The sequence below is a fragment of the Amblyomma americanum genome, chromosome 4 (assembly GCF_052857255.1).
Source record: "Amblyomma americanum isolate KBUSLIRL-KWMA chromosome 4, ASM5285725v1, whole genome shotgun sequence".
Taxonomy (NCBI): domain Eukaryota; kingdom Metazoa; phylum Arthropoda; class Arachnida; order Ixodida; family Ixodidae; genus Amblyomma; species Amblyomma americanum.
Window position 1 is genome coordinate 27,100,990 of NC_135500.1, and position 27,085 is coordinate 27,128,074.

Consider the following 27,085-nt stretch of genomic DNA (forward strand, 5'->3'; position numbering starts at 1 on the left):
GTTAAAGCCGAATATCTGTTTTGCAGCGCTATACTAAACTCCTGTGCTTTCCCTCTTACGGCTAACTCGTTAATGGTCTTCTTCTTCACTAGCTTCTTCCGTTCCCTCTTCAAGTGTAAGCTAATTCTAGACCTTACCATACTGTGGTCGCTACAACGCACCTTTCCGAGGACGGCCACATCCTGAATGATGCCAGGTTTAGCGCATAGTATGAAGTCGATTTCATTTTTGATCTCACCATTGGGGCTCTTCCAGGTCCACTTCCTCTTTTCTCGTTTGCGGAAGAAGGTGTTCATGATCCGTTAATTATTTCTATCCGCGAATTCGACTTATAACTCTCCCCAGCTATTTCTAGAGCCTATCTCATAGTCACCTATCACGTGGTCGTCAGCCTGCTTCTTGCCCACCTTCGCATTGAAGTCGCCGATCAGTACAGTGCACTGCGATTTTACTTTATTTATTGGCGATTCTACGTCCTCATAGAAACTTTCAACGGTCTGGTCATCATGGCTGGATGTGGGTGCGTAGGCTTGCACCAATTTCAGCTTGTACCTCTTATTCAGCCTAATTACTATAGCTGCTACCGTCTCGTTAATGCTGTAGAGCTCCTCTACTTGCCAGATATATCCTTATTAATGAGGAATCCCACACTTAGTTCTCGTCTATCCTCTAACCCACGATAGCACAGTATGTCTCCGTCCTTGAGTACTGTGTACGCCTCACCTGTCCTCCTAACTTCGGTAAACCCTATCACATCCCATTTAATTCCCGCTTGTTCCTCAAACAGCACTGCTAGGCTAGACTCACTAGCTAATGTTCTAGCGTTAAACGTTGCCAGGTTCAGATTCCAATGGCGGCCTGTCCGGAGCCAGAGATTCTTAGCACCCTCAGCTGCGTCACAGGTCTGACCGCCGCCGTAGTCAGTTGCTCTGCAGCCGCTGGGGACTGCGGGCCGAGGGTTAATTGGTTTGATCATAGAAGGTTGTGGCCAAGTACTACACCAGGATGGCCAAATCGTGCTCTGGTGAGAGAGTGCGTTGTCAGTTCTGGTCACCGAGATCAGGCCGCACTCCAGGCCTGGTTATGCAATTCCATCGACACGCGGATTTTTTTTAAACCCGGTGGAGAATTGCGGGGCACCAGGATTTGAGCCCCGGTCCTCTTGCACGCGAGGCGGATGTTCTATCTCTACGCCATCGCTGCATCTTTAACCTATATATAGGGTATTTATGTTTCGCGTGTAGGCGAGCCTTGAGCGTTCACCGCCGCTACCCTAGTCTATAGCGGAGGGCGCCGGAGGGGTGTGCGGGGTGCGTAGGTGACCAGCTTGGCCGGGCCCTATTGTTCGCAGCCCGCTCCGAGAAGCAGCAACGAAGACGCGCGACGCCTTTCATCCCTACCGCGGCGACGCTGCCCAAGGCCATGACCCGGGCGTCGGTCGTTCAGTGTGTGGCCAGGAGCCAATTTTGGAGACGCGTTCCTCATGCTCACTGTCAGTGCTTATCAGCTCCACATGACTGCCAGGCAATTCCTGTGCATGTGGGGGCGTCAAGAAGAATTGGGGAGCGGTGGCCCCTTAAGTGGCCCCTCGGGGACAGCTTTCGACAATCTGTGCGGTCCTCGCATGCTCTTTAAGCGAGTACACATGCCGCCCCGCGAGGGAAGTTCGAGTGATCCGAGAGGGGAATTGCTGTTATTATACGTGACAATGGCCTTTCCCCTCTCCCAATCCTTGATTGGGCGTGTTTTACTCTCCTCTGTCTCCTTTTCAATGTGTTTTCCTTTTCCATATGTTTTATTTGATGTGTTTTCTTTTCCCCGGTCCTTGATTGGATGAGTGCTTGTGTTTTGACCTAATTGGTTGGTGTCCCCACTGAGGGTGGGGACTTAGGGAAGAAAAGAAGACGTTTTTGTGATACCGGGGGTGTATTTCGTCTGGTCACTCTGCGGATCGGTCAGTATGTACATAGTTCTTCTCCTTGTTGTACCTTACGTTCTGTCTTAACTATTTTATATGTGATTAAACAGTTTACTTGCTGATGTTCCTCGAGTAATGTGACTAAGCAAGTTTAGAACCTCAAGACGTCGGCATTCAACAACTTCTTCTACCTTTCCCCTTCGGGCTGACATCAAAGAAGAGAAAGGGGTAAAAGGAATGCATGTGGCGCAGTCGACAGGATTGCGACGTCTTCCTACTCGAGGCAACTGAAGGAGGGCGGAAATACAAGGTTGCGGACGAGCTATAGCGTGGCACGTCCAGTGGAGAAGACTTCAAGAGTGGCGGATGGACAACGCCGACGTGATGCTGAAGGCTCAAGTCAGCGGGCAGCTGAATCAACCAGGTGACCAGAGTCAAGGAGGGCGCTGCTGATCAGGAGGTGCCGGCGACGACGCGGATCAAGGAGACGAGTTAAAACTGGGGCCGTGCGGTGCAGCGACCAACTTCCGGGCCAGTCTTCTATGCTGGGGCACCGGCAGCCTCGTAAAGTGGAGCTTCGGTAGCCAGGCGAGTACCTTGCTGCTTCTGTCGGGCTTTTGCTTATGCCAAAACCTTGGGTTTTGAGGAGTGACAATGTTAAACAGAAAGAGATGGAGAACGGGGCAGGAAACGGAGAGTTGGCAGCCGCGAGTCAGGCAAATGAGGGCCCGACGGACCCTCTGACAGTTAGCGTGCTGGTGCAACAAATGACAGAGTTGCAAGTGCAATTACGAATTGCTGATCTAGCGGTGGAAAAGGAGCGGTTGGCTTTGGAGAATACAAGGCTGAATCTTAAGCAGAGCGCAACAGCGAGTGGGCTTGGTGAGAGCGCGGGAGCGAACGGGAAAATTGACGAGGACAGAAGGTTGAAATTCGCTAACCTTATGAAAGGTGTCCTCACGGCGATGCCGCTTCAAGAAGCCCTGGTGCAGGAATGGTTCGAGGACGTAGAGGCCACGTTGGGGCCATACGAAGCTCCAACCCAGTGGTGGGCTGGACTAGTTTTGCCACACCTGAGCGAGAGGGCACGCACGCTACTCACGCGGTTGTCCGCCGAGGAAAGGAGCGAGTACGCACTCCTGAAAGCTAAAGTGCTAGACTGCTTGAGGCTCACTTCCGCCGAATACAAGTGTCTTTACTCATCCGCGAGCAAAGGCCCAAAGGAGACGTGGGAGCAGTTTGCGGTACTCCTGCAGAACTACCTGGAATACTATTTAAACAGCTGTCAGGTAACTTCGCTAGAGGAGTTCAAACTGCTAGATGTCGCGGACCGACTAAGGGAAGCCCTCACTGCAGAGGCGAGAGCGCACGTTGCTCCAAATGATAAGCCAGGCTTCCTAAAACCGAGCGAGATTGTCGCGCTGGCAGAAAACTACGACGGAAGCCGAAAGAATAAGGTCGGAAAAGCAGTGAGCGCGGCGATGGCGACGAACGAGGCAGTCGAGGTAACACAACGCGACGGAACCCAGTCCCGACCAAACAACACGCGGCCCTCGGGACGGGGACAATGTTTCCATTGCCATGGGCTTGGGCACATCGCAAGATTTCGCCCGAAAAGGCAAACCGCGGGAAAGCCAGATATGGGGGGGGGGGGGGGTGGACGCGCAGACCAGAAACCGGTAATCGCCCGAATATCGGTCCCCTTGCATGACAGGGAGGAAGTGCACGGCTCAGTAGAAAGGCAGCCCGCGGATGAGAAGGTCAGTGCCGGAGCGGTGACATTGTTGAGTAGTGGGAACGCTATAAGAGCGCGCATTGACTCAGGGGCCGACATCACGGTCATCCGCAGGTCGCTCGTGCCGCGGTATGAATGCGCGGGGGCAACAATAAAACTCACCGGGGCTTTCGGAAAGCAGGTTGTCGTGGAGCTGGCGTATGTTCCCCTAGTAGCAACTCAGGGAGCACCGCGAGTGTCATTTGGCCCGTCGGAGCGGGGCATACTGAGTGCAGTCACAGACGAGCTGATAACTGGGATAAACGTGTTAATATCTCCAGAAGATTATGAGCAGCTTCTCAACGATCGCGTCCAGACGCAAGAACACGGAGAAGCGGAGGCTTCTGACGAAGAAATCGAAGAGAGTGAGAAGCTGGTAGGCGAGATTCTAGCGGGCGCGGCAGCAGCAGATTGCAGCGAAGGGGAAGCCGCTATGCACAGACGACGCGGCAACGGTTTCGCTAGGCGCAGATTGGAGACGAATCACTCCAGGAAGCGTGCACTCAGGCTAGAGAGGGAACACATGGCATGACGGTCCGGGAGGAGCTTCTGTTCCACCAGGAGCCTGTTGCTGGGCATCAGTGTACTCAGCTTGTGCTCCTAACTGAACGACGCGCAGAGGTGTTAAAAATGGCGCACGACTCAGTGTGGGCAGGACATTTCGGCGAGCGGAAAACGCTTCAGCGGATAAAGGCTTCGTTCTTCTGGCCCGGGGTCACGCGCGACGTGAAGCAGTACTGCCGCTCATGCCACTCGTGTCAAGTGAAGTCGCCTGCACGCGCAGCAGATCGAGTGCCGATCGCGCCGATCGCTAGAAGAGAGGCCGCCTTCCAAGTGGTGAACATCGACTGCATAGGACCGATAGAGCCACCGTCAGCTCGAGGGCACCGCTATGCACTTTGTGTAGTGGACATGAACATGCGCTGGCCCGAAGTGGTGTGTTTAAAAGCGCTGACCGCAAGGGCCACGTGCGACGCTCTTTTGCAAATATTCGCGCGCCTGGGATTCCCTGAAACAATGTGCTGTGACCAGGCCACAAATTTTACCGCAAAGCTTACACAAGAGCTCCGAAGGAAATTGGGCACCTCTCCGAGGTTCTCCACGCCTGACCACCCTCAAAGCAACGGACTGGTCGAGCGCTGGAATGGAACATTCAAGTCCATGCTCTTTCAGATTATTCAGGAGCACGGGCGTGAGTGGGATAGACTTGTGCCATTCTTGGTCTGGGCTTACAAAGAGGTCCCTAATGAGACGACCGGGCAGTCGCCGTTTGAGTTAATGTATGGCAGAATACCGACCGGACCGCTATCCATTCTCTAAAGAACTTGGACGGGAGACTGGGCAGTACCAGATTCTTTGGCAACGCCGGCGGCAGAGTACCTGTCAGCTTTGCGCGAGGAGCTGGCCGAGGCAAACGCAAAGGCGGGTAACAACAGCGCGGTAGCGCAACGCAGGTACACTGGGCCATACAACTTGCGTGCTGTCGATAAACATTTCACAGATGGGCAGCAGGTGTTGTTGCTTGAAAGGGATGGCGAGGGAAAGTTGATGTCCAAGTGGACGGGGCCTGTGACGGTAATGCGGAAGACGCGCCCGTACAGTTATCTCTTCAAACTCGACAATGGCGCATGTCGGACTGTCCACGCAAACAAGCTCAGACCGTATCACGCATGGGTGAATGTAGTGGGGGTGATATTCGAGGGCGACGCTGAGTTCGGCGACGTGCCCACATTCCCCATGCGCTCAATGCCAGGCGACGCGCTGCCGCCGGGTGCTCTCGAACATTTGAACGAAGCGCAGCGCCGAGATGTAGAGGCACTGATCGAGGAGAATGGCCAGGTTTTCGGCAGTAGGTCCGGCAAGTGCACGCTAGGAGCGCACAAAATTGTGCTAAAGGAGGGTGCTCAGCCACTGGCTAGCCATGCGTACAAGGTCCCGATGGCGTATCGGAAGGAAGTGGAGAGGAAAGTAGATGAGCTCCTGGAGTGGGGACTAATATATCCCATTGAGAGTCCTCATGCTCACCCAGTGGTTTGCGTCGCTAAAAAGGAGAGGGCGGCGCCTGTGCTGCGATTATCGGAAGTTGAACGCGATAACTGAGCAGGACGCGTACCCGATAAGCCCACCGTCAGAGCTGCTGTTCCGAGCAGCGAATGCCAACTTCATCAGCCTAATAGACATGCTGAGAGGCTACTGGCAAATATCCCTTGACGAGCAGGCACAGGCCCTCACGGCATTCGTCACTCCGGTGGGGCAGTACGCATGGACGGTCATGCCCTTCGGCCTTCAAAATGCGAGTTCGACATTTCAGGGGGTCATAAACCAGGTGCTAACACAGCAGCGCGAGTACGCATGCGCCTACGTAGATGACCTCGCCATTGATTCAGACACCTCGGAAGAGCATTTGAGGCACGTTCGGGTGGTGCTCGCTTCGATCTCAGCCTCCGGGTTCACCGTGAACGCAGGCAAATGTCGTTTCGCGAGACGAGAAGTCGAAGTTTTGGGCCATGTGGTTGGGTCGGGGAAGCACAGCGCTAATCCAGAAAAGCTCAAGGCAATAGAGGAGATGCCGAGGCCCAAGACAAAGAAGGAGCTCAGAAGCTTTGTGGGCTGAGCTAACTATTACCGACAATATGTCCCGGACTATTCCCGCGTCGTGCTCCCACTGACGAGCTTAACTAACAGGCGGACACCGCAGCGGCTCCAATGGGATGACGAGGCGCAGAAAGCGTTTGATGAGGTGAAAGTTTGCTTGAAGAGCGCATCCTCACTTCATGCGCCTGATCCAAGCCGGGAGTTCCTGCTCGCAACCGATGCTTCGGACTACGCGGTGGGAGCCTGCCTTGCCCAGTGCGATGACGAGGGCCGCGAGCAACCTATCGGTTTCCTGAGCAAAAAGCTTAGCCCGGCTCAGACCCGCTGGGCGACTATCGAGATGGAGGCTTATGCCATCATTTGGGCATTAGGGCTACTTGAAGTCTGGTTGTGTGGCGCACAAATTCGGGTCATAGCGGACCATAACTCGCTCAAATACTTGACTCTCAGTAGTCCGCACAGCGCCAAGCTAACACGCTGGGTACTCGCTCTGCAGAGATTCGATATCCGGGTCGAGCACAAAAATGGGGAGCAAAACGCCATTGCCGATGCAATGTCGCGACTCGTAGCTGCCAACTAGAGGCGTGGGGGAACCCGGGGCCTGATGTTATGTCATTTATGGAGGTGTACCCTGAGGTTTTGGCAACGCATATGCTTCGGCAGCGGCAGGGGGTGCTTCTTCGGCTCCGGGCCCGCTGCACGTTAGTCTGTTCGGTTCTGTGTGTGCTTCATTCCAAGATGTTATGCAGCACACCTGGTAGGGAGGTGTCGTGCGCGGCTGGCTTGGGCACATCCGCAGCCCCAAGTAAACACGTACGGAATGCCACCTGTGTGTGTACAAGAGTGCAGAAGAGCGTATAGTCGAGCAAGTTGGCTTTGCATGATATGGAAGAAGTTAGCGCAAAACTTAAACAGAGACCGAGTCGTCTGTCGTCTGGTGTGTTTCTTCTCGGTCTCTGTCTAAGTTTTCCGCTAACTTCTTCCATATCGTACAAGAGTGCGTACGCTGTGATTTCATTTTCTTTTTTTGACTCCACACGGAACTAATGAGTCAACCGGACGGCGCCGGAGGGGAGTGCGGGGTGCGCAGGCGACCAGCTTGGCCAGGCCCCATTGTTCGCAGCCCGCTCCGAGAAGCAGCAACGAAGACGCGCGACGCCTTTCATCCCTACCGCGGCGACGCTGCCCAAGGCCATGACTCGGGCGTCGGCCGTTGAGTGTGTGGCCTGGAGTCAATTTTGGAGTCGCGTTCCTCATGCTCACTGTCAGCGCTTATCAGCTCCATATGACTGCCAGGCACTCCCTGTGCATGTGGGGGCGTCAAGAATTGGGGAGCGGTGGCGCCTTAATTGGCCCCTCGGGGACGGCTTTCGACAATCTGTGCGGTCCTCGCATGCTCTATAAGCGAGTACACATGCCTCCCCGCGGGGGAGGATGGAGTGATCCGAGAGGGGAGTTACTGTTAGTATTCGTGACAATGGCTTTTCCCCTCTCCCCAATACTTGATTGGGCGTGTTTTACTCTCCTCTGTCTCCTTTTCAATGTGTTTTCTTTTCCCATGTGTTTTATTGGATGCGTTTTCCTTTCCCCGGTCCTTGATTGGATGAGTGCTTGTGTTTTGACCTAATTGGTTGGTGTCCCCACTGAGGGCGGGGACTTTGGGATTAAAAGAAGACGTTTTGGTGGTACAGGGGGTTGATTTCGTCTGGTCACTCTGCGGATCAATCAGTATGTACATAGTTCTTCTCCTTGTTGTACCTTCCGTTCTGTCTTAACTATTTTATAATTGATTTAACAGTTTACTTCCTGAAGTTCCTAGAGTAATGTGACTGAGCAAGTTTAGAACCTCAAGTCGTCGGCATCCAACAACTTCTTCTACCTTTCTCCTTCGGGCTGATATCGAAGAAGAGAAAGGGGTAAAAGGAATGCAACTGCCCCGCTAAGCTATTAGCAGATAAGGCAAATGAATTAAGGGGCTCGTTTGACAAACATATTAAAGAAGCCGGCAGTCACCGAAACCAAGGTGCAAGGGAAATGTTTCTAATTTGTTTTTTTTTGTTTGTAGTGCCAATAACTTCATTTAAAGAGAATTACTTATAAAGCAGCAGAAAAAACAACAATGCCGCCGGTGGGATCCGAATCCACGACCTCCGAATATCGCGTCCGGTGCTCTTACCAACAAAGCCACGGCGACGACTCTCCAATCTGCTGCTTTCTTGGGTATTTATGTTTTTGCATGTAAGCGAACCCTGAGAGTGTTCACCAGCGCCACTCGTCTATAGCGGCGGAGGTAGCACGCCCACGAAAGCAGCAGACTGGACAGCCGTCGCCGTAGCTCAGTTGGCAGAGCACCGGACGCGATATTCTGAGGTCGTGGGTTCGGATCCCACCGGTGGCTTGGTTTTTTTTTGTGCTGCTTTATAAGTAAATTTTTTAAACCAACTGATTGGTACTACAAATAAAAAAAAAACACATTAGAAACATTCTCCTATGCACCTTGGTTTCGGTGACAGTTGGCTTCCTTAATACGTTTGTCAAATAAGCCCCTTATTTCATTTGCCTTGTCTGCTAATAGCTTAACGGGGGTCTCAGTTCTGGCAGTCTTGGAGCCATAGGTAGGATTCGAGGGTTCTCGCACAGTTTCCGCCCGAGCTGTTCGATGACGTTCTACGTCACACTCGCGGTATTAGAGGACGTGATACGTCCACCGCTATAGACGAGTGTGGTGCTGGTAAACACTGTGAAGGTTCGCTTTCATGCAAAACATAAAATACCCACGAAAGCAGCAGATTGGACAGCCGTCGCCGTAGCTCAGTTCATTCCGCTTCCGGCCGCCGCAGCGTACGGACGTGTGATGAGAAGCTCTGAGCGCGCTTCGTTATTGGTCATGCCTGGCCGAGGTTTCAGTGAGCGACGCCCACCAGTGGGCTATCGCTTAGATTTACCTGCGCTGCCTACGGGAGACGCAATGAAGACTACAGTTTTCCTTCACTGCGATATTGCCGGACGGCCTTATCGCATGCAGGATTTTTGCGAGCTATCAGAAACTTCCGGTGTTCTACCCTTCGTGGCTGGCATTGGGTCCTTTAAAATGTCGCATGTGTGGATGTATTAAGCTGAAAACTGCGGAAGCGTAAGAACGACTGCTGACAGAAGCAGCACTGGAAGTTAAAAAACGTTATTGTGCAGTAATTGGACCCAAGAAACGTGAGTCTTCCTTCAGGATGCACTGGGTGCCTTTCAATGTGTCGAATGAGTCTATGCAGAAGGCTTTTGAAGAGTTCGGTGAAGTGAGAGATGTCAGTTGTGAGCAGTGGAACAGTCCGGGTTTCGAAGACGCCGAGTCGACAACCCGGCTGGTGCGTATAGTTCCGAAGGAAGGGCTTTCTATCGATGATTTACCGCGCATATTCAAGTTTTACGGAGGGCAGGTGTTAGTGGTGGTGCCTGGACGTCCACAAAAATGCCTACGGTGCAAGAGGACGGGACATATTCGACGCGACTGCCGCACGCCAAGGTGAAGCTTGTGTCGGTACTTAGGACACGAAGTCACAGGGTGACCCCGCTGCAGAAACGACTAGCAAGAAGGCGGATGCTGCTGCGCCGCCAGAAGAGTCAACGAAGAAGGGCACTACAGGCAACCACGACTCCCAGGCGCCGATGGATGCGACAGTCGCTTCCATTAAGCGACCCCGTGACTTCGAAAAGGCACCAGCTACGTACCGAGAGCTTCGTCGGCTAGAAAGGCATTGGAGAGGGTAGGGAGTCAAGAAAGCAAGTTTGCCTTGTCACGATCCACGTCGCTCACTCGCGACGACAGACCGAAGCAGTGAGCGTTATAAGCACTGTTGTTTGTTTGCCGTGTGTACGCTATGGCTTACTTGAAGAAACCGATACAAGTTGGCACTCTGAACGTACGAGGACCTGCCTCGAAGCGTAAGCAAGTGCAGTTGAACCGACTGTTCGGCGAGTTAGATCTAGATATCGCGGCTATTCAAGAAACAAAAGTTGAGGATGACCAGCAAACAGATAATATAGTGCCTTTTTTTCGGTCATGATTCAATGTTTGTGGAAGCCATGCGGCTGGTTTGTCGGCGGGATGCTGTCTTTTCCTGAGGAAAAACATAGGCATAGTAGGGGAACAAATAACTTGTGCAAGGGGGCGGTTTATCGTGTGTGACTTCACATACGAAACACTCGCGGTGAGGGTTGTTGTCCTGTATGCTCCTACGATCCGAAAGGAATTCCGCGGATTTTTTGGACAGTTAGGTTCGTTCCTTGAGTTCAGTCGAGTGCTCATATTATTAGCTGATTACAATTGTGTTTGGGACCCTAAAGATCGTTCAAATGAAAAGAATGTAAAAGACCTCAGTGCTGATTTGTTGAAGTGTCCTGAACGAGTGCAGCTTAGAGGACGTAATGGACCTGGCGAAAAGTCATAAACATGTGCAATTTACGCATTTTCAAAGGAAGTAGCCACGCATGACTCGACAGAATATACGTGTCGCCGGAGTTGTCGCCTTCCTGTGAGCAGTATGAAGTGAAGAAAGTGTCCTTTAGAGACCAGTGCCTAGTTACAGTAACTTTGGGACAAAGGAAGCAGCGTAAAACAAAAATGAACTGGGATATGTGGAAGCTAAACTCAAGGCTTATAGAAGACATATTTTTTAGAACAGTTAAGGAAAGCATGAATATGTTTAATAATAGTGAAGTAGGATATATTGAATCCTAGGAACGCTGTAGCAGGAGGTGAAAATTCATGCCATTGAGCGTTCAAGCATAATAAAGTATGAGGAAAAAAAGAAAATCAACTGCGAGAGCTTCTGTAAATTTAGGGCGCGAAGAGGAACAAACGCCGGGCATGTTCATGCATGATATAAAGGGCGTGAAAGTTAGGCCAGAAGCTTTAGATGCTCAGAAGTACAGAGGGGCAGCGATAAGAGCACGCACAGAAAAATGGCTTACTGGCGAAACGCCAACAAAAATCGCGCTCTCAGATGAAAAGCGATACGCGCGCCCGAACGAGATCTCAGTTATCGAATACAAAGAGCAAATTCTGAATGTTCAAACTGGAATTTCGAGTGCATTCGTGGTACATTACCGTGAGCTGTCTGCAAGCAAAGACCCAAGTGAAGAAGGGTTTCCGGAGAACTTTTTGCCACTTACGCCAATATTAGGAAATGAGATCACTGAAGAACTACAGAACGAACTAAGTATTGAGGAAATTGTGACAGCAATTGATGAACTGAATGCCGGAAAGTAGCCGGGACCTGACGGCTTGAGTGCGGCCTTTTATAAGAGATTTAAATATGACCTTGCCACTATGCTTTATAAGTTTTTCAAGGAGTGCTTTGAGGTCGGTAGGCTGCCACCTTCGTTTAACAGTGCCCATACGGTCTTAATTCCTAAGACAGATGACCCAGCCAAGCTGGTAAAGGTTACAGGATATAGACCGATCATGTTAACAAGCGTTGATTATAAAATTCTCATTAATGTGTCAGCTAAACGATTGCAATACATCATAAAGGATATTGTAGGACCTCGCCAAACGTGTGGAATAAAAACCAGAAGCATATTTAAAAATATTCATGTAGCAAGCAGCGTGCTCGAGTGCTGCGATGCTCTAAATAAGAAAGTGGATATGGTACAAATTGACTTCGAAAAAGCGTTTGATCGCGTGTCTCATGAAATACTCTACTGTTTGTTGGAACATATTGGTATTGGTTCAGTTGTTCTCAATGGGATAAAAATGACTTATGCATGTTGCTCGACACGCCTTATGATAAACAAACTGTTATCTGAAAAAAATTGATGTAAGGGCTTCGGTTCGACAAGGATGTCCACTGTCCCTTCTCCTTTTTGCAATTTATTTGGAGCCTTTTTGTCGGATAACTGCGAGTGGGAACATCCGAGGTTTTAGGTTGGCAGTGTGTGAGGTGAGAATACTGGCATACGCTGATGACGTAGCGCTCTTTTGTAAAGACCGCAAAAGTTTTGTAGAAGCGCTACAAATAACTGAAAGGTTTTGCAGGCAAACTGGCAGCGCTGTTAATATTGACAAATGTCTCGGAGTCTGGCATGGGCAATGGGACATAGAGCCAGAATTGTTGTGCGGGGCCCGATGGGCCACAATTCCCGGAGTTTATTTGGGAGTCCTGCTGGACAAATATGGGGAGAATACAAATTACTTGAATGAAAAAGCACAAGAAATGCGGGACAGGACGAAAGGGTGGACGGGCCGTAACCTTTCCATTTTCGCGCGTGCTACTGTATGTAACACCTTTCTTGCTGCAAGGATCATGTATTTACTCCAAGTATTCTATTGTTCACGAAACAATATCCCAAGGTTCCATCGGGTTTTTGCTGTTTTTATTTGGGCGTCCAACTGGGAATGAATTCGCCGAGATAATCTCTTCCGGAGAGTAAAGGTCGGAGGACTGTCTCTTATGCATCTATATGTACGGCAGGTGGTTTTAAGGTTTTGTTTCTAGCGTTACCAAAATGACGCCTTCTTGCGAACATTCATACAAACCATGCTATCTAGTGCACTTCCGGAATTCATTGTCTCTTCGTGCAATGCTCGGAGGTACACAGTGTCTCGCTTCCTGCGAGAGGTGGTCGGGACATTCAGGTTTTTGCATGTGCGGTTTTTTCTAGGGTATTTAGCGAGTGTAACGTCGAAGCGACTATACAAGGATCTTGTCGCGCAGTTGTTTCCAGCTCCACTCTACAGAACCTTATACTGTGAAGGCCCTGGAAAAGACGTTCCCAGGCGGGTTAAGAAGATGACTGTTGCGCCTGGCGTTAAAACATTCTTTTTCAAATTGCATACAGGAACCCTACCAGTAAAAACATGGCTAGAGGAAAAGGGCCTTTTTGTTTCTTGGGGCTCAAAGTATCTCTTGTGTAGAAAGCCAGAGACGGTAGAACACGTGTTCCTGGAATGTTGGGATGCGGTGTTCTACTGGGATGTTTTGCAAACAACCCTAAAAAAACAATTTTGCCATAGACACCGCGCGGAATTCGGTGCATGACCACTGAAAGGGATGTTGCGCAGTATGACCAGATTATGTTATTGGGCCTTCACAGCATTTGGGGGAGTAGAATGGCTTTTAGACATTGTGACTTGGATGTACGATCGGTATGTGATTATTTTGTCGAACTTATGTATAAATTAAGAGAAATCCGGAAGCAGCAGGACTATGCGGATGATGTATTGAGTCTGATGGACCAACTTGTTGTAATGAAAGTCCATTAGACACGGTTTTCTGCCAAGGGGCATGGTAACTACGATATTTTAGTGGTGTGTATAATCATGCAATAAAAAAAAAGTCTTCGTAGCTCAGTTGGTAGAGGACCGGACGCGATATTCGGAGGTCGTAGGTTCGGATCTCACAGGCGGCTTGTTTTTTTTTTCTGCTGCTTTATAAGTAATTTTGTTTAAACAGACTGATTGCCACTACAAATAAAAAAAAACAAATTAGAAACATTTCCCCATGAACCTTGGTTTCGGTGACTGTTGGCTTCCTTAATATGTTCGTCAAATGATCCCCTTATTTCATTTGCCTTGTCTGCTAATAGCTTAACGGAGGTCTCGGTTGTGGCAGTCTTGATGCCATAGGTAGCATAAGAGGTTCTCGCACAGTTTCCGCCCGCGCTGTTCGATGATGTTCTACATCACACTCGCCTTATTAGAGGACGTGCTACGTCCACCGCTATAGACGAGGGTGGCGCTGGTGAACACTCTCAAGGTTGGCTTCCACGCAAAACATAAATACCCACGAAAGCAGCAGATTTGGACAGCCATCGCCGTAGCTCAATCGGTAGAGCAGCGGACGCGATATTCGGAGGTCTTGGGTTCGGATCCCACCGGCGGCATGGTTGTTTTTTCTGCTGCTTTATAATTTTCTTTAAACCAACTGATTGGCAGTACAAATAAAAAAACAGATTAGAAACATTCCCTACGCACCTTGGATTCGGTGACAGTTGGCTTCCTTAATATGTTTGTCAAATGAGCCCCTTATTTTATTTGCCTTGTCTGCTAATAGCTTAACGGGGGTCTCGGTTCTGGCAGTCTTGATGCCATAGGCAGCATTAGAGGGTTCTCGCACAGTTTCCGCCCGCGCTGTTCGATGATGTTCTACATCACCCTCGCGGTATTCGAGGACGTGCTACGTCCCCCGCTATAGACGAGGGTGGCGCTGGTGAACCATCTCAAGGTTGGCTTCCACGCAAAACATAAATACCCACGAAAGCCGCAGATTGGACAGCCATCACCGTAGCTCAATTGGTAGAGCAGCGGACGTGATATTCGGAGGTCGTGGGTTCGGATCCCACCGGCGGCATGGTTGTTTTTTCTGCTGCTTTATAAGTAATTTCCTTTAAACCAACTGATTGGCAGTACATATAAAAAAAAACAAATTAGAAACATTCCCTATGAACCTTGAATTCGGTGACAGTTGGCTTCCTTAATATGTTTGTCAAATGAGCCCCTTATTTCATTTGTCTTGTCTTCTAATAGCTTAACGGGGGTCTCGGTTCTGGCAGTCTTGATGACATAGGCAGCATTAGAGGCTTCCCGCACAGTTTCCGCCCGCGCTGTTCGATGATGTTCTACATCACACTCACGTTATTAGAGGACGTGCTACGTCCACCGCTATAGACGACGGTGGCGCTGGTGAACACTCTCAAGGTTGGCTTCCACGCAAAACATAAATACCCACGAAAGCAGCAGATTAGACAGCTATCGCCGTAGCTCAATTGGTAGAGCAGCGGACGCGATTTAAAGAGGTCGTGGGTTCGGATCCCACCGGCGGCTTGGTTGTTTTTCTGCTGCTTTATAAGTAATTTTCTTTAAACCAACTGACTGGCAGTACAAATATAAACAAAAACAAATTAGAAACATTTTTTATGCACCTTGGATTCGGTGACAGTTGGCTTCCTTAATATGTTTGTCAAATGAGCCCCTTATTTCATTTGCCTTGTCTGCTAATAGTTTAACAGGTGTCTCGGTTCTGGCAGTCTTGATGCCATAGGTACATTAGAGGGTTCTTGCACAGTTTCCGCCCGCGCTGTTCGATGACGTTCTACGTCACACTCGCGGTATTAGATGACGTGCTACGTCCACCGCAATAGTCGAGGTTGGCGCTGGTGAACACTCTCAAGGTTCACTTACACGCAAAACATAAATACCCCCGAAAGCAGCAGATTGGACAGCCATTGTCTTGTCGAGGACGGTGGAGAGTGTTTGCAGAGAGGCGTCGAATCAAATAGATGCCTCCCAGATGTCATCTAGTGTTATCCAGCATTTAAGATATTCACAGAAAATTGCGTACTTAATTACCTTCTTAAAAGCACATCAGTGACACATGCAGCAACACCGCGCTAAAGGGTTTTTGCTCGCCGCACTTTAGGTCAACAAAGTGCACCCCTGAATTTCCACGTCATACTCGCGGTAAAAAATTCAGTGGGCACTTTCACAGCGATGTTGCCAGGAGAGAACTCTGAAAAGAACGCTTGGAAGGCAGGTGTGGCTTCTCCTTAACTACCCCGCCAAACATGGTTGCGACTTACCTGCTTGTTCAAACCCGTATAGACTACGCAGGTCGCTGTCAGCCGTGGACTGATAGTCACCTAGAACGGATCATCTGCTTTTGGCTTTTTCTTGCGAAATATATGTTTTGAAATTAATGATCGGAAAACATATAGGTCTAGTTTTTCGGTAGTGGCCTACAGTGCAAAGTGTTTCCTGTTTTCAAATTACTTTACCCATCATGAAACGCTGTATTTTTCAAACATGTGCACTGTCAACCACAGTTAGACATGGAAAACTACCGTGGAGATGTTTTCTTCGGATATTCTAGACATTTAATTATATGCCATTGTAACACGTTCACCAAAACCTATCAGAATCCTTCATAGCCGGACAGGGCTTCACAGGGGCAGAAAAGGGCTATCGCAAATACACCACATTTACAAGCAGCATTAAATCGTCAATAATTTTCTTCTGGTTTTTGATTTCAATTCTATTTAGGTTCCTGTCTAGAAACTAGGCTGTTCACAACCCGTTATGCAGTTCGCGATGTCGCAAGGTCACGTGACTTCATTTCAGCAGTCAACAAATTTTCTGACTCTGGACATCGGCGGCGTTTGCTCACAATCTGATTGACATGCTCACGTGGCCTTTCTCGTCAAAATCAGAGAATTCCGCGACACCAGATACCTGCAGTTTTTAGCTGGGACAACTCTGATGGTATGGCATTAATAAATCGGCCTTTCGGGGGATCTTCATCGCAGTAATCGAAGAGCGAGGGAGAGCACTCTGCCTTCTCCCTGTCTTTATCGTATAGCGCGTGCGATCTCTCCGGTACAGCCACTTACTTTTACTTCGGGGCACTAGGTATATTATACAATTTTAGCATTGCGTACACTGCCAGCACTGCCTCTCAAGGAGTACCGCGAACTCTCAACGGACATGCGCAAATAATCCCGACGCGGCAGGTGTGCTGGCAGTCGGCCTACACCCTGTGCCATCGGAACGCGCGTACTGGCGGCCCGCTGGCGGTATACGCTATGCCAAACTCCCTCCTGTCACGCTTTGTGTGTTCGCTGCCTAACATTACACTGATACACTCGATAAGAGGGAATGTGACGCCGAAGCAAAGAGCGTAACAAACTCGAAGGCGTGCTGTCTTGAAGGTTTGGTGCCCTGTGCGCGTGAATGTGTGCAATGCATGCGTGTTGTCGCAGCTGGACGCCCTGCCTGGCGTGGTAGAGGCCGTGGCCAACCGCTGTGAAGTCTACGTGGACGGCGGCGTGAGGTCGGGCGCCGACGTGGTCAAGGCGTTGGCCCTGGGCGCACGGGCGGTGTTCCTTGGCAGGCCGGTGCTCTACGGGCTTGGGTACCAAGTTAGTGCACTGCGTCGAGCGGTTGCACAGCTCGACCATTTTCTTCTTCATCGCAGTTAATTACGTCACGGCCCTTGTAGACCAATGAGGAAGTGTGTAGTGACGTTACGTTGTTGGATGTTTGGATTACACGCATGATGTCTTGCGGATGTGACGTCACGACCCTCTTGACCAATCCGAATTTTCTCGTCACAACGCCGATGCAAGCTTTTCTATTGATCTAGACCCTAAACGCTATCGCGTTAATATCTACTCCTGAATCAAGCACGACAAATCGAATGAATTAAGGATTATCGGATGCATGGGAATGAAATCAAAAGTGCAAACGTTAGGATAAATGGTGGACGTTGTGGACGGAAAACACGAAAAGGAAAACTTCATTCTGTACTTTCCAGGATTTATAACACGGGGGTGGGGCTTTCATTGCATTTGTCTACGCTACTCTCAAATAAGGGACTTGAACGGGCGCTGACGATATTAATTTTTTGCCTCAGGTGTAATATTTTGTACTAAGTGCTAGCGGTGACTCAAGCGATTACCTGAGATCAGCCGTCTGTGTCCTCCTGGCTCGCGGATAGAGCGTTTTCTTCTTGCTGAGTAGGCGTCACAAGTGTGAGATAAACACTGAGCACGGAAGTCCCATATAATACGTTTCTGAAGTATGAATTCATTGTTTTATAAAAGGTTACTTTTTCCTTGAACAAGGTTCGAATTTTTCTAGGAGATCAAGTTTGGCATCTTGGATTCTTAGTTGGAGACGAAATTCATCAATTGATGGTTTTTAGTCAGACTGCGTTCCTATAGTGGCAATCTTCTAACGTTTTTAGGAAACTACATATGTGCCATGGCAACAGAAACATTCAGAATGAACTGAATAAAAAATGATATCACTTAAGCGAGGCAGGTATATTAAGCAGCAAAGAAGCTCAGTCGTGGTAGTCGGGATCAGATATACGCGATACCTATACAAGGGTGTAGATCGCGTAGGATGAAGAGCGAGCTGTCTAAAATCTAAGTCCAAGTGGACAGACGTGCCAGTTAATCGTTCGGCGGATAAAATCATCAAACAGAAAGCGTGACCTTGAGAGAAACAGGACGATTCACTCATTTCAAGCTCTGTGTAGCTCAGAAATAAGCTTTGAGGACTAATTTGGCGGTCGAAAAACACGCAGAATATAAAATCACATATCCGAGTGTAGGAGGTGCATACAAAACTTCTAACTGTGGCGCAAGAGCTGCTGCAAAAGACCCCGAAGAATCGCGTACACCGATAAACACCCCGCCGCCAGTATGCAAGATGCGGCCGCAACGATAAACCTTGAAAACACTTTCACATTAAAATATTTCGTGATAGGCACAGTGCAACTGGAAAGCAAAGCCTCTGTTAATATTGCGACCGAACACGTGTTGGTAACCGAATACGGATTCACTTTGGTTACGCACACTGGCCACATTTTTCCTGATTTCTTATTTTTTGTATTCACGAGTGCGAAATTAAAACAGTAATCATTTTATTACCTTTAAAAGTTGTTGTTAGAAAGAAGAAGAGTCAAGCACATGCCGCCACTTGGGATCCAAACCCACGATCTCCGCGTTTCGCGTACTGGGCTTTACCAAATAAGCTATGGCGGCGACTGTCCAACATTCTACTTTCGAATGTTTGTGTGCTGTGTGTAGAAATATTTATTTATTTGCAGGATGGATTGATCGGTGTTACGAGCACCTCTTTTAAAACGCGATGTGGAAAGTGCCACAACGCTTTGTATTCTCTTTACTTAATGTTTTTCTAACCAGCCTGTAAAATTTAACGGCGTTATTCACAATGTAACATTTTCCTTTATATACAAATTTTATTCATATTACTTTTGACCAATTTTAATCCTGAATTTGTATCCTTACGTCACGGCCCTGCTTATGGGCCACTAATCTTCCAAGCGCGTTTTAGTGACATCTGCCGCAGATTCATTCATGTGACCATTGTTATCTCTAAACACTAGACCCTCAAGAAGCGTGATGTGCTTGTATCGACATCTCGATGGAGACTGAGACTGCCGCATTATATCTAAATATGTCTGATTGTTTCTGCTGATTTACCACGCACCGCACATGTGTGATATTCTATTAGCAAAATTTCTTTCTGCAGTTTCGCGTTCTAGGGCACCCTGGTCTATTATTTCAAGCAGTAGGGCGCTGCTTTTAAAGTTATTTTACAACGGCTAATTTCTCATTTGCTTTGTCTCTTTTCTATGCAGGTCTAAAGGCGGCTTTAATTTATTGACTTAATTCAGTTACCCTCCGCGTTTTTTACCTGCCATATATAGCTCTTTTCTCCGTCATTGTTTCTGTGTACTTTCAGGTTAGTTTTCTACTCTGGCCACTGTACGTCAGCGCTTTTTGTACTTATTTAAGTACTTTAGGTGCCAACCTGTAATCGACCAAATCTCTCGAGGGTTCTTCACACAATAATACTGCTTGGTTGATGGTTGGTTTATGGGGGTTTAACGTCCCAAAGCTACTCGGGCCATGAGGGACGCCGCAGTGAAGGGCTCCAGAAATTTCGACCACCTGGTGTTCTTTGTCCGGCGCTGACATGGCACAGCACATGGGCCTCTAGAATTTTGCGTCAATCTAAATTCAACCGCCGCGGCCATGATCGAACACGCATCGCTCGGGTCAGCAGCCGAGCGCCATAACCATTGAGCCACCGCGGCGGATATTTTACTCTGAGCTTCCCGTGCTACAAACGATAGCCAGCTCGTGTCCCTGTGTACTGCCTCATTTGCGGTTCTCTTACATTTATTTCTAGCCCCGACTGAACTTCGGCCCCTAGGCACAAAACCGCGGTCCCAAAAGTAAGCCGCGGCACCTTTATTCCTTTCCGAATATATTTTAGTACCACCACAGCGCTCTATGCTTCATTATTGCCCCATCCCTTCGCCATTTATCCCTAGTAGTCTTTCCGTCATGCATTTCTGTTCTTTGTTTACCCCTACCCGAGATATACCCATATTCGGCCAGCCTGGGTATCTCATGACCTGATATTGTAAGCACCTGATCAGTGGAATAGTTTAATTTCACCAAACGAGACTTCACTGCACTAGTAGTAAAGCCTAGATTGTCTCCTTCATCTCCACAAGTATCGACCAGAGTCTGTAAATCTTCCCCCTCAGCTAATGATGCAATATCGTCTGCATACTTTAGTCCTCGCAGCCGCTGGTCTACAGACCATTTCACCTAATTTTTACGAGAGATTATAGCCTATGAAAATCTGAAAACCTGAGATGAAATCGCACTGCGTAGTGCGACCACCGCTGTCGTCCAGAGTTGCTCAGGCATATCTTTCCCTTTTCGCAGGGTCAACAAGGAGTCACCGATGTGCTCGAGTTCATCCGCCGGGAGCTTGACAACTGCTTGGTGCTGATCGGTGAGGCCGCTTACACATCTGTAATGGCTGCAAGCAAGCAGGCAAATGGCATTGCAATATCCATACTAGCCGCAAGAAACAGAGCCAGTGATGTAGCAAACCGGGATTTAATTGCATATTAACGTATTACTAACGTATAACCCTGCAAGATGCCCTCTGCACTGTGTACAATATAAGCTGTAAAATGTGAATACTTTTCTATAATTCTTAAAAAAGTATACGATTTCTTCAAATTTCTCCAGCAACTATATTTTCCAGGATATTTATCATAGAGAGAAGCTAGTGAAGCAACGTGGAGTTTTGGAATCATTTTACTAAAAGATATTATGAAACTTGAGCAAATACAAAAACAATTGCAGTTCGTTTTACGTATAATCGCTACCGACGGCTTGATTCGACGTCTCAAGTGATGACACAGAGTAACAACAAGAGCTGAGAACTTCGTAGAAAGTTAGCCTGAATAAAACTAGTATTTAATCTGTATCACAGTCACCCTTCGCCATGCTTTGAGCCATCATAGTCCAGAATTACAGAAAACCACCATGTGCATAAGCCAACTGCTTGTTTACTCGTTCCAACAGATTTAAATACTCGTTTCCCCCGACAACCGCAAGCGATTGGAAAGATCTACTTTCTGATGTATTATGGGCCGAAAACGTGCCTCAAGCCATTTAAGAGTTACTTGAAAAGTTGCAATTTTCGTTTGTTCCGACCTGTTTTGCCTGTTCACACTGTGCTTGTCTTTATTCCTGTTCAGTGCAGTGTAAGCTTTACTTTTATTAGCGCAAGCTGAGGGTGGCTGCAGCTCGCACAGGACAGGGTTAATTGGAGACATATGCCAGAGGCCTTTTTCCTGCAGTGGGCCTAGTCAGGCTGATGATCATGATGAAGCTACGTTTCCTGCGTCTACTCCACTCATATCTGGGCCATATATAGCCTGCAGTACCTGATGAATAAAAAAAAAATCTTAGGCGATCCTTGGTGGATCGTTTGAATGCATTAGCAGGCAAACGCTCGTTGTATCCGAAGTGGCCACAGTAAATTTCGTTTTATCTGAGGTGCCATATTTAGGTTTGTTATAGGAAAAACTGTACACTAAGTTCGCATAGGTAGCATTCGAAGCTGGTTTATTCGCAGCCCGGTTTCAAGGTTACAACCTGCCACTGGCTACTGGCAGACGGCTGTCGCCATTTCCGCCGGCACAGACCCTTCTAATGCAAACTCATTAATAAATAAAGTGCTGACTGTCACAGTCGCAGGTGGTCTGCTTGAAAGTTAGCTGCAAAGATAGCCAGCGCTGACTGTGACAGTCGCAGGTGGTCTGCTTGAAAGTTAGCTGCAAAGATAGCCCAAACAGCAATACTGCCTAAAACATTCATGGTCGGAGTGGCGCATTGCGAGGTGACGGAACACTGCTGCGCTTTGCAACATGGTTTATTGCAAGCGTCTTAGTCTTTGTGCGGAGATTTATGGTTCTTAGACACTTAGAAATTACTTTCTTTCGCTAGCTCTAAGTATGTATAAATTCCGGATTTTTTTAACCACCTGCGAAGTAAAAATTTTCTAGGTGCGAGGAGTTCGTCAAGGCGGATGCGTCAAATCAACAGGCGCGACCGCCGTGTGCCCAGCTCAAAGCGTGTATAGCCTCTGCGCTAACGAGAGAACTTTCCTCTCTATTCTCGGCTCCCGTGAGAAAGAACTTACGGTGCCCATCATCGTGTCCTTTTTGTGAAAACCTCATTTAAGTAAAAGCGTCTTGAATCGGCAGTTCGCGTTCATGCTCAAAGCTTCCTTGGCGTGGCTCACCGCTGGACGCATGCGCAGACAGAGTATGTGTTGGATGCCGTCTATAAGTTATACGCGTTCGTTTCCGTCATGGTGTAACGCAAGATAGCAACAAGGAATTGTTGTTTGTATTTTTAGCTGAGATTGAAATTCAACACGGTCCATTGATTTTCCAGGTTTTATGCGATGTCGTTTCAGTGCTACTGCCAGAAATGCGAGGCATGCTACACGGAGAACTGCGGGACAATTTCGCATGCCTGCCGTCATTTAAGTTGCACTATATTCTCAGCAAATGGCCGTTTTTCCATTTCACCTTCATCGCAATGCAGCGGCCGTGACTGGGATCAAATTTAGACCTTAGGTTGAGCAGCCGAACGCCGTATTGACCACAGAGGGTGAAGTACGGTCGCGTAAACATCTTCTCAAGATTTGACACGAAACACTAATCACAAAAAGAGTTCGTAATTATCCAGAACCTCTGTTGCAGTTCACACTTTATATGACAGACAATATTCTGACAATATTGGGCCGGAGACTAAGGTGGTAGTAACAGCCAACTTCAGCATGTGGGCATGAGCAAGACGAAGAGTAATACCCATGTCCGAGATTGGCTTTCTTGGGCTTCGCCTTGAGCTCTGACGCTCACACTACAGGCCAGGCTTTCATGGGCCGACGCGTGGACCATGCGCTTTCCTTGGAACACGGTGAAATGCGGGTGGTTTATCTGCTCTTCGTAAATGAACCTGGAACAGCTCACAGTGAGCGAGTGCTCATTTCTCTCTCTCTGCACTGAACGAACACACACGCATTTGTTGCTTGGTAGGAACACGCTTCGTTGATACTTGTTGAATAACTGTAGGCACCACATTTCTCTTACGCGTATTCTTCTTTGTAACTGCGCGTAAGACATTAGTACACGTGTATCATCACGTGCCATTCGCCTACGAGATAATTTATAAGTGAGTTTTTTTCTTTCGTGATTTTCGGTTTCCTTACCCAAACGATTGCTATGCAGTCAAAAGTCAGTAAAGCAACCATGAGGCATGAATAGAACTGCCATCTAATCGCTACTCTTTCACTCGTTGTTATTGTCTTACTTGATTCGTACTGAACTCTGGCGTCATAGGTATCGTTCGGCTGTTCATTACAAGGGTAGATTGGCATGAGAGAAAAAATGCAGTTATAAATCATTTAGTGGGCGTAGGGGAATAAAACGAGTTGTATAGTAATGTCTAACGCTTCATTACAAGGAAAATATGCGGCCAAAAGTTTGCTGTGTAAACTCTTTTAAAGCAAAAAAAACACGGAGCTGTAAAATATTGTGTTATCGTTGATTAATTACAGCCATGGGAATTACTTCAATTACTTTGTTTTTCAGGCATTGGCGGCTTCTGCCGAATCAATTTTTTTTCGCATAATTTAAAGGGCAGTGAAACGGAACGATTCTTTCCTCGTGCCCGATGCTGCCGGTGTTGCCGAAATCTCCTTGATATGCATTGTTATAAGTTCCAAACAATACAGCTGATTTGATACTATCATTTCGTTGTATGCAAGTTAGTTCAGCGAGTGGAGACAGAGCTCGGCAGACTGAAATGTATATTTTGCTTTCCGACGCAGGCTGCCCCGATGTGCAGAAGCTGAGCGCTGGGTTCCTGACACGCAGTGGCGCGTACTACCCATGACGTCGTCTCTTTGACAGCTGAAGCCACATGAAGACGTCTTCAAGCGATGGGAAACACCACTGAGAAGTTGCTGACAAGCATATAGAAGCTGCTATAAAATAAAGTATGCTTCACTGGCGCACTCCTGCAAAATATGCAAAATTCGCTCACATACATTCACAAAACATAGTTCTGACTTCGCTCTCATGCAATCCCTCGCCGATCGTTGTTATTATTGGGTTCACGGCAGCACCGAGGTGCAGCTCACAAAATCGTCGCGTCCGGACGAGCTCCGACCGAAGGGACGCGGAGGAAAACTCCATGCAACTGTTCTCAGTTAAAGTAGATTCTATCGCTCTTTCCGGCTATGTTATTGTTTGTGCGACAAAAAAAAAAGATAGTATGTTTTCCGCATTTATTGTGCCGCGTTGAAAAAAATTATCCTGCTCGCACTACTGGCCAATTTGGGCTCAAACACCGACCAGAAGGTAGCTTATGATTGCGTTTTATGACAAGTAATTTAACATCAGAGCTTATCTGAATTGACCGGAGTCAGAGAAAAGCTGCAGTCAGCTTCGACCAAATTTTAGTTGAGCCTTGTGGAGCAGCCGGCCGAGTTGACAGGCTGTGCCATGTGACGAACTTCGAGGCCCAGACTAGCTCCAAGCCGGGACATTGAATGCCTCGCAGTTCGCCAGATGACGCAGCGTATCAAAAAAGCTGCTCCGCTCGGCTCGGGGAGAGGTTTTTATCACTTGGTCTCAACCCCCTTCCCCTTCCTGCTATCCGAGCGGCTGCTTCCCATGGCACCGCGGCCTAAACACGTTCGTGATGCTAAAACCGGATATAACTCAAGAACGAACCGCCCAGGTAGCACATGACAGCGGGCCAATATTTGAAAGCCACTGGCAAAGCGTGGCCCTATGTAGGCCCACAGTTACCAATGAGGATCTGATATTGGCTGTGCCATCAAAAAAATCATGGCTATGATGGGCCATGTTAGTCAGAGTTCTCCCATTCTTTGCCAGAATTGGCTAAGCCATTTTCAAAGCCTGGCTATCATGGGCAATGTTAGCCAGAGTTCTCCCACTCTTTGCCAGAATTCGCTAAGACATTTTCGAAACCTGGCTATATTGGCCTTGGCTTGCCATCTCTTATCCAGTGTTTTTTAAAAGTATACTGGCAGGTGTTGGTGAACATTGCACCATTCATTAAAGTGGGCAGAAGATTTATTTTAAAATTTATTATTTATAATAGCCTATGATTTTAGAACGCACTAAAGCTCGTTTGAGCTCTTTAGCTGCGCTTGGGCGAGTTCAAGAATGTGAAGTTTTAATAATTAATCTTTTTCTTACCGAACACTTTCGCGGTATATGTGTGGAGTTGGACATACAACGAATACTTTCCGACTGCGCAGTCGGAGATAGAGGCATAGTTACGACGAAAAACTAAAATGAACCGAATTAAGCTGTAAGCAGATCGCACCGAATTCTTTCCGACTGCGCAGTCGGAGATAGAGGCATAGTTACGACGAAAAACTAAAATGAACCGAATTAAGCTGTAAGCAGATCGCACCGGCAGGCCGGAGCGCTCGCACAGGAGAAACTAGAGGAGCGTGTCGATGCCGTTGAGGCGCGGCGCAGCGACGTCTGCAGCGGGCTCCGCCGCTGATGAATTGTGTTCTAAGGTGCTTCCCAACAATTTACAAACGCATTGCGAAGCATTCCAAACGCATTCGCTTGCTGTGTGCTGCTGCCATCGACTTTTGTTCGGTCCGTTCGCTGATTTTGAGTTGTGCAACGACGTGACGCAGACTTCGGTGGTGGTCAGTCGAGTGTGCATATTCCGCCATAGAGGAACCGCTCTGTGGCATCAGGCCCGTTTCACATGCTGCAACTAGAAGGAGAGCAGTCGGCCTAGCCGGTGACGCCACAGTACAATTTTCGGCCGGTGCTTTCACATGAAACTCCGCAGCGAATTCGGTCAAAGGGACAGTCAAGGTTTCTTGATGTTTGCAAAGGCAATCCATGATTAAACGCGACCGAAACGCTACACGAAATGTGTTGATGATGTTATGACGAGTGTATTTTTAGATGCGCGGCATTATTTAAATCTTTTGATTAGAATAAACGGTTTTGCTTCCACCGCGGCAACAGCTCCCACGTGACCGCACGTCTCACGCCGTCTCGGCGCTCCCCATCGTTCAGTCGCTGAGCGAACACACCGATGCTGCGACCGAATGCCAACCGGACGGAACTCGATCGCAAGCCGTCTGCGACTAGACCGACGGCCCTCCCCAGTCGCAGACCGACGGAGTTCACAGTGTCGTAGGCGAAAATCGCATGCATGTGAAACGGGCTTGAGGCCGACGACGACACCATCCAGACAGACAACTACGGATCTGTAGAATTCTATCGTTAATACTGGGAACTAGAAGCGGCTGCAACTAACCACTATAATTCCTTTAAAAAGGTCTGGTAAACTTAGTAATTAACTAATATGCGCTGGCATGACCCAGTTGTAATGATTCGTGTAACTATATATGGCTGAGCCACGCCGCTAATAAAAAAAATACTTTTTTGAGAAGTGCAGAGACAGAGCTCACGCTGTTGCCTTTGTCCGATTTCTGGGCATAATAACCCGCCTGTCTGTATGAACTTTATGTATTTTAAAGCGTTTTTGCACGCTCTACTTGCGCGAGTATCTGAAAACCAGCCCAAGAGGGCTTCCTTCTAAAAAAAAAAAGTTAAATGACTTTCATTTCATGATTTTTTTAATGAGAAAAGCTCTTTTTTGCTTCCCTCTAGAGAATTCACTGCCACACAGCGCAGTGGGTGTCTGCTTAATAGAGATACTAAATCAAACGTAATAACTTAGTGCATTCCCTAAGCCGACTTGGTGCGCAATTTTAGCAACGTCCTGAAACGAAGCAGTGGCCTCGTAATTTACAATTATAATTTGCGCACGCGCGAAACATTAGGCCGCCGCTTCAACACGCAGTAAGCGATTCCTACGCTTCC

The 27,085-nt window shown here is 48.2% G+C and overlaps 1 protein-coding gene across 4 annotated transcripts in view; it reads left to right on the forward strand.

Annotated features, from left to right (window-relative positions):
* The window catches only part of LOC144127845 (2-Hydroxyacid oxidase 1-like), a 349,853-nt gene extending 325,646 nt beyond the window's left edge, over nucleotides 1-24,207 (forward strand). For 2 of the 4 annotated variants that reach the window (XM_077660809.1, XM_077660811.1), the window contains 3 exons: nucleotides 17,037-17,195; nucleotides 20,550-20,619; nucleotides 24,022-24,207. In XM_077660809.1, the coding sequence (XP_077516935.1) occupies nucleotides 17,037-17,195; nucleotides 20,550-20,619; nucleotides 24,022-24,086 (294 nt within the window). In that variant the 3' untranslated portion in view covers nucleotides 24,087-24,207. Of the gene's footprint in view, nucleotides 1-17,036; nucleotides 17,196-20,001; nucleotides 20,048-20,549; nucleotides 20,620-24,021 lie in introns of all 4 variants that reach the window. The other 2 variants (XR_013313585.1, XM_077660810.1) reach the window with 2 other exon arrangements.
* The last annotated feature ends 2,878 nt before the right edge of the window (nucleotides 24,208-27,085 follow it).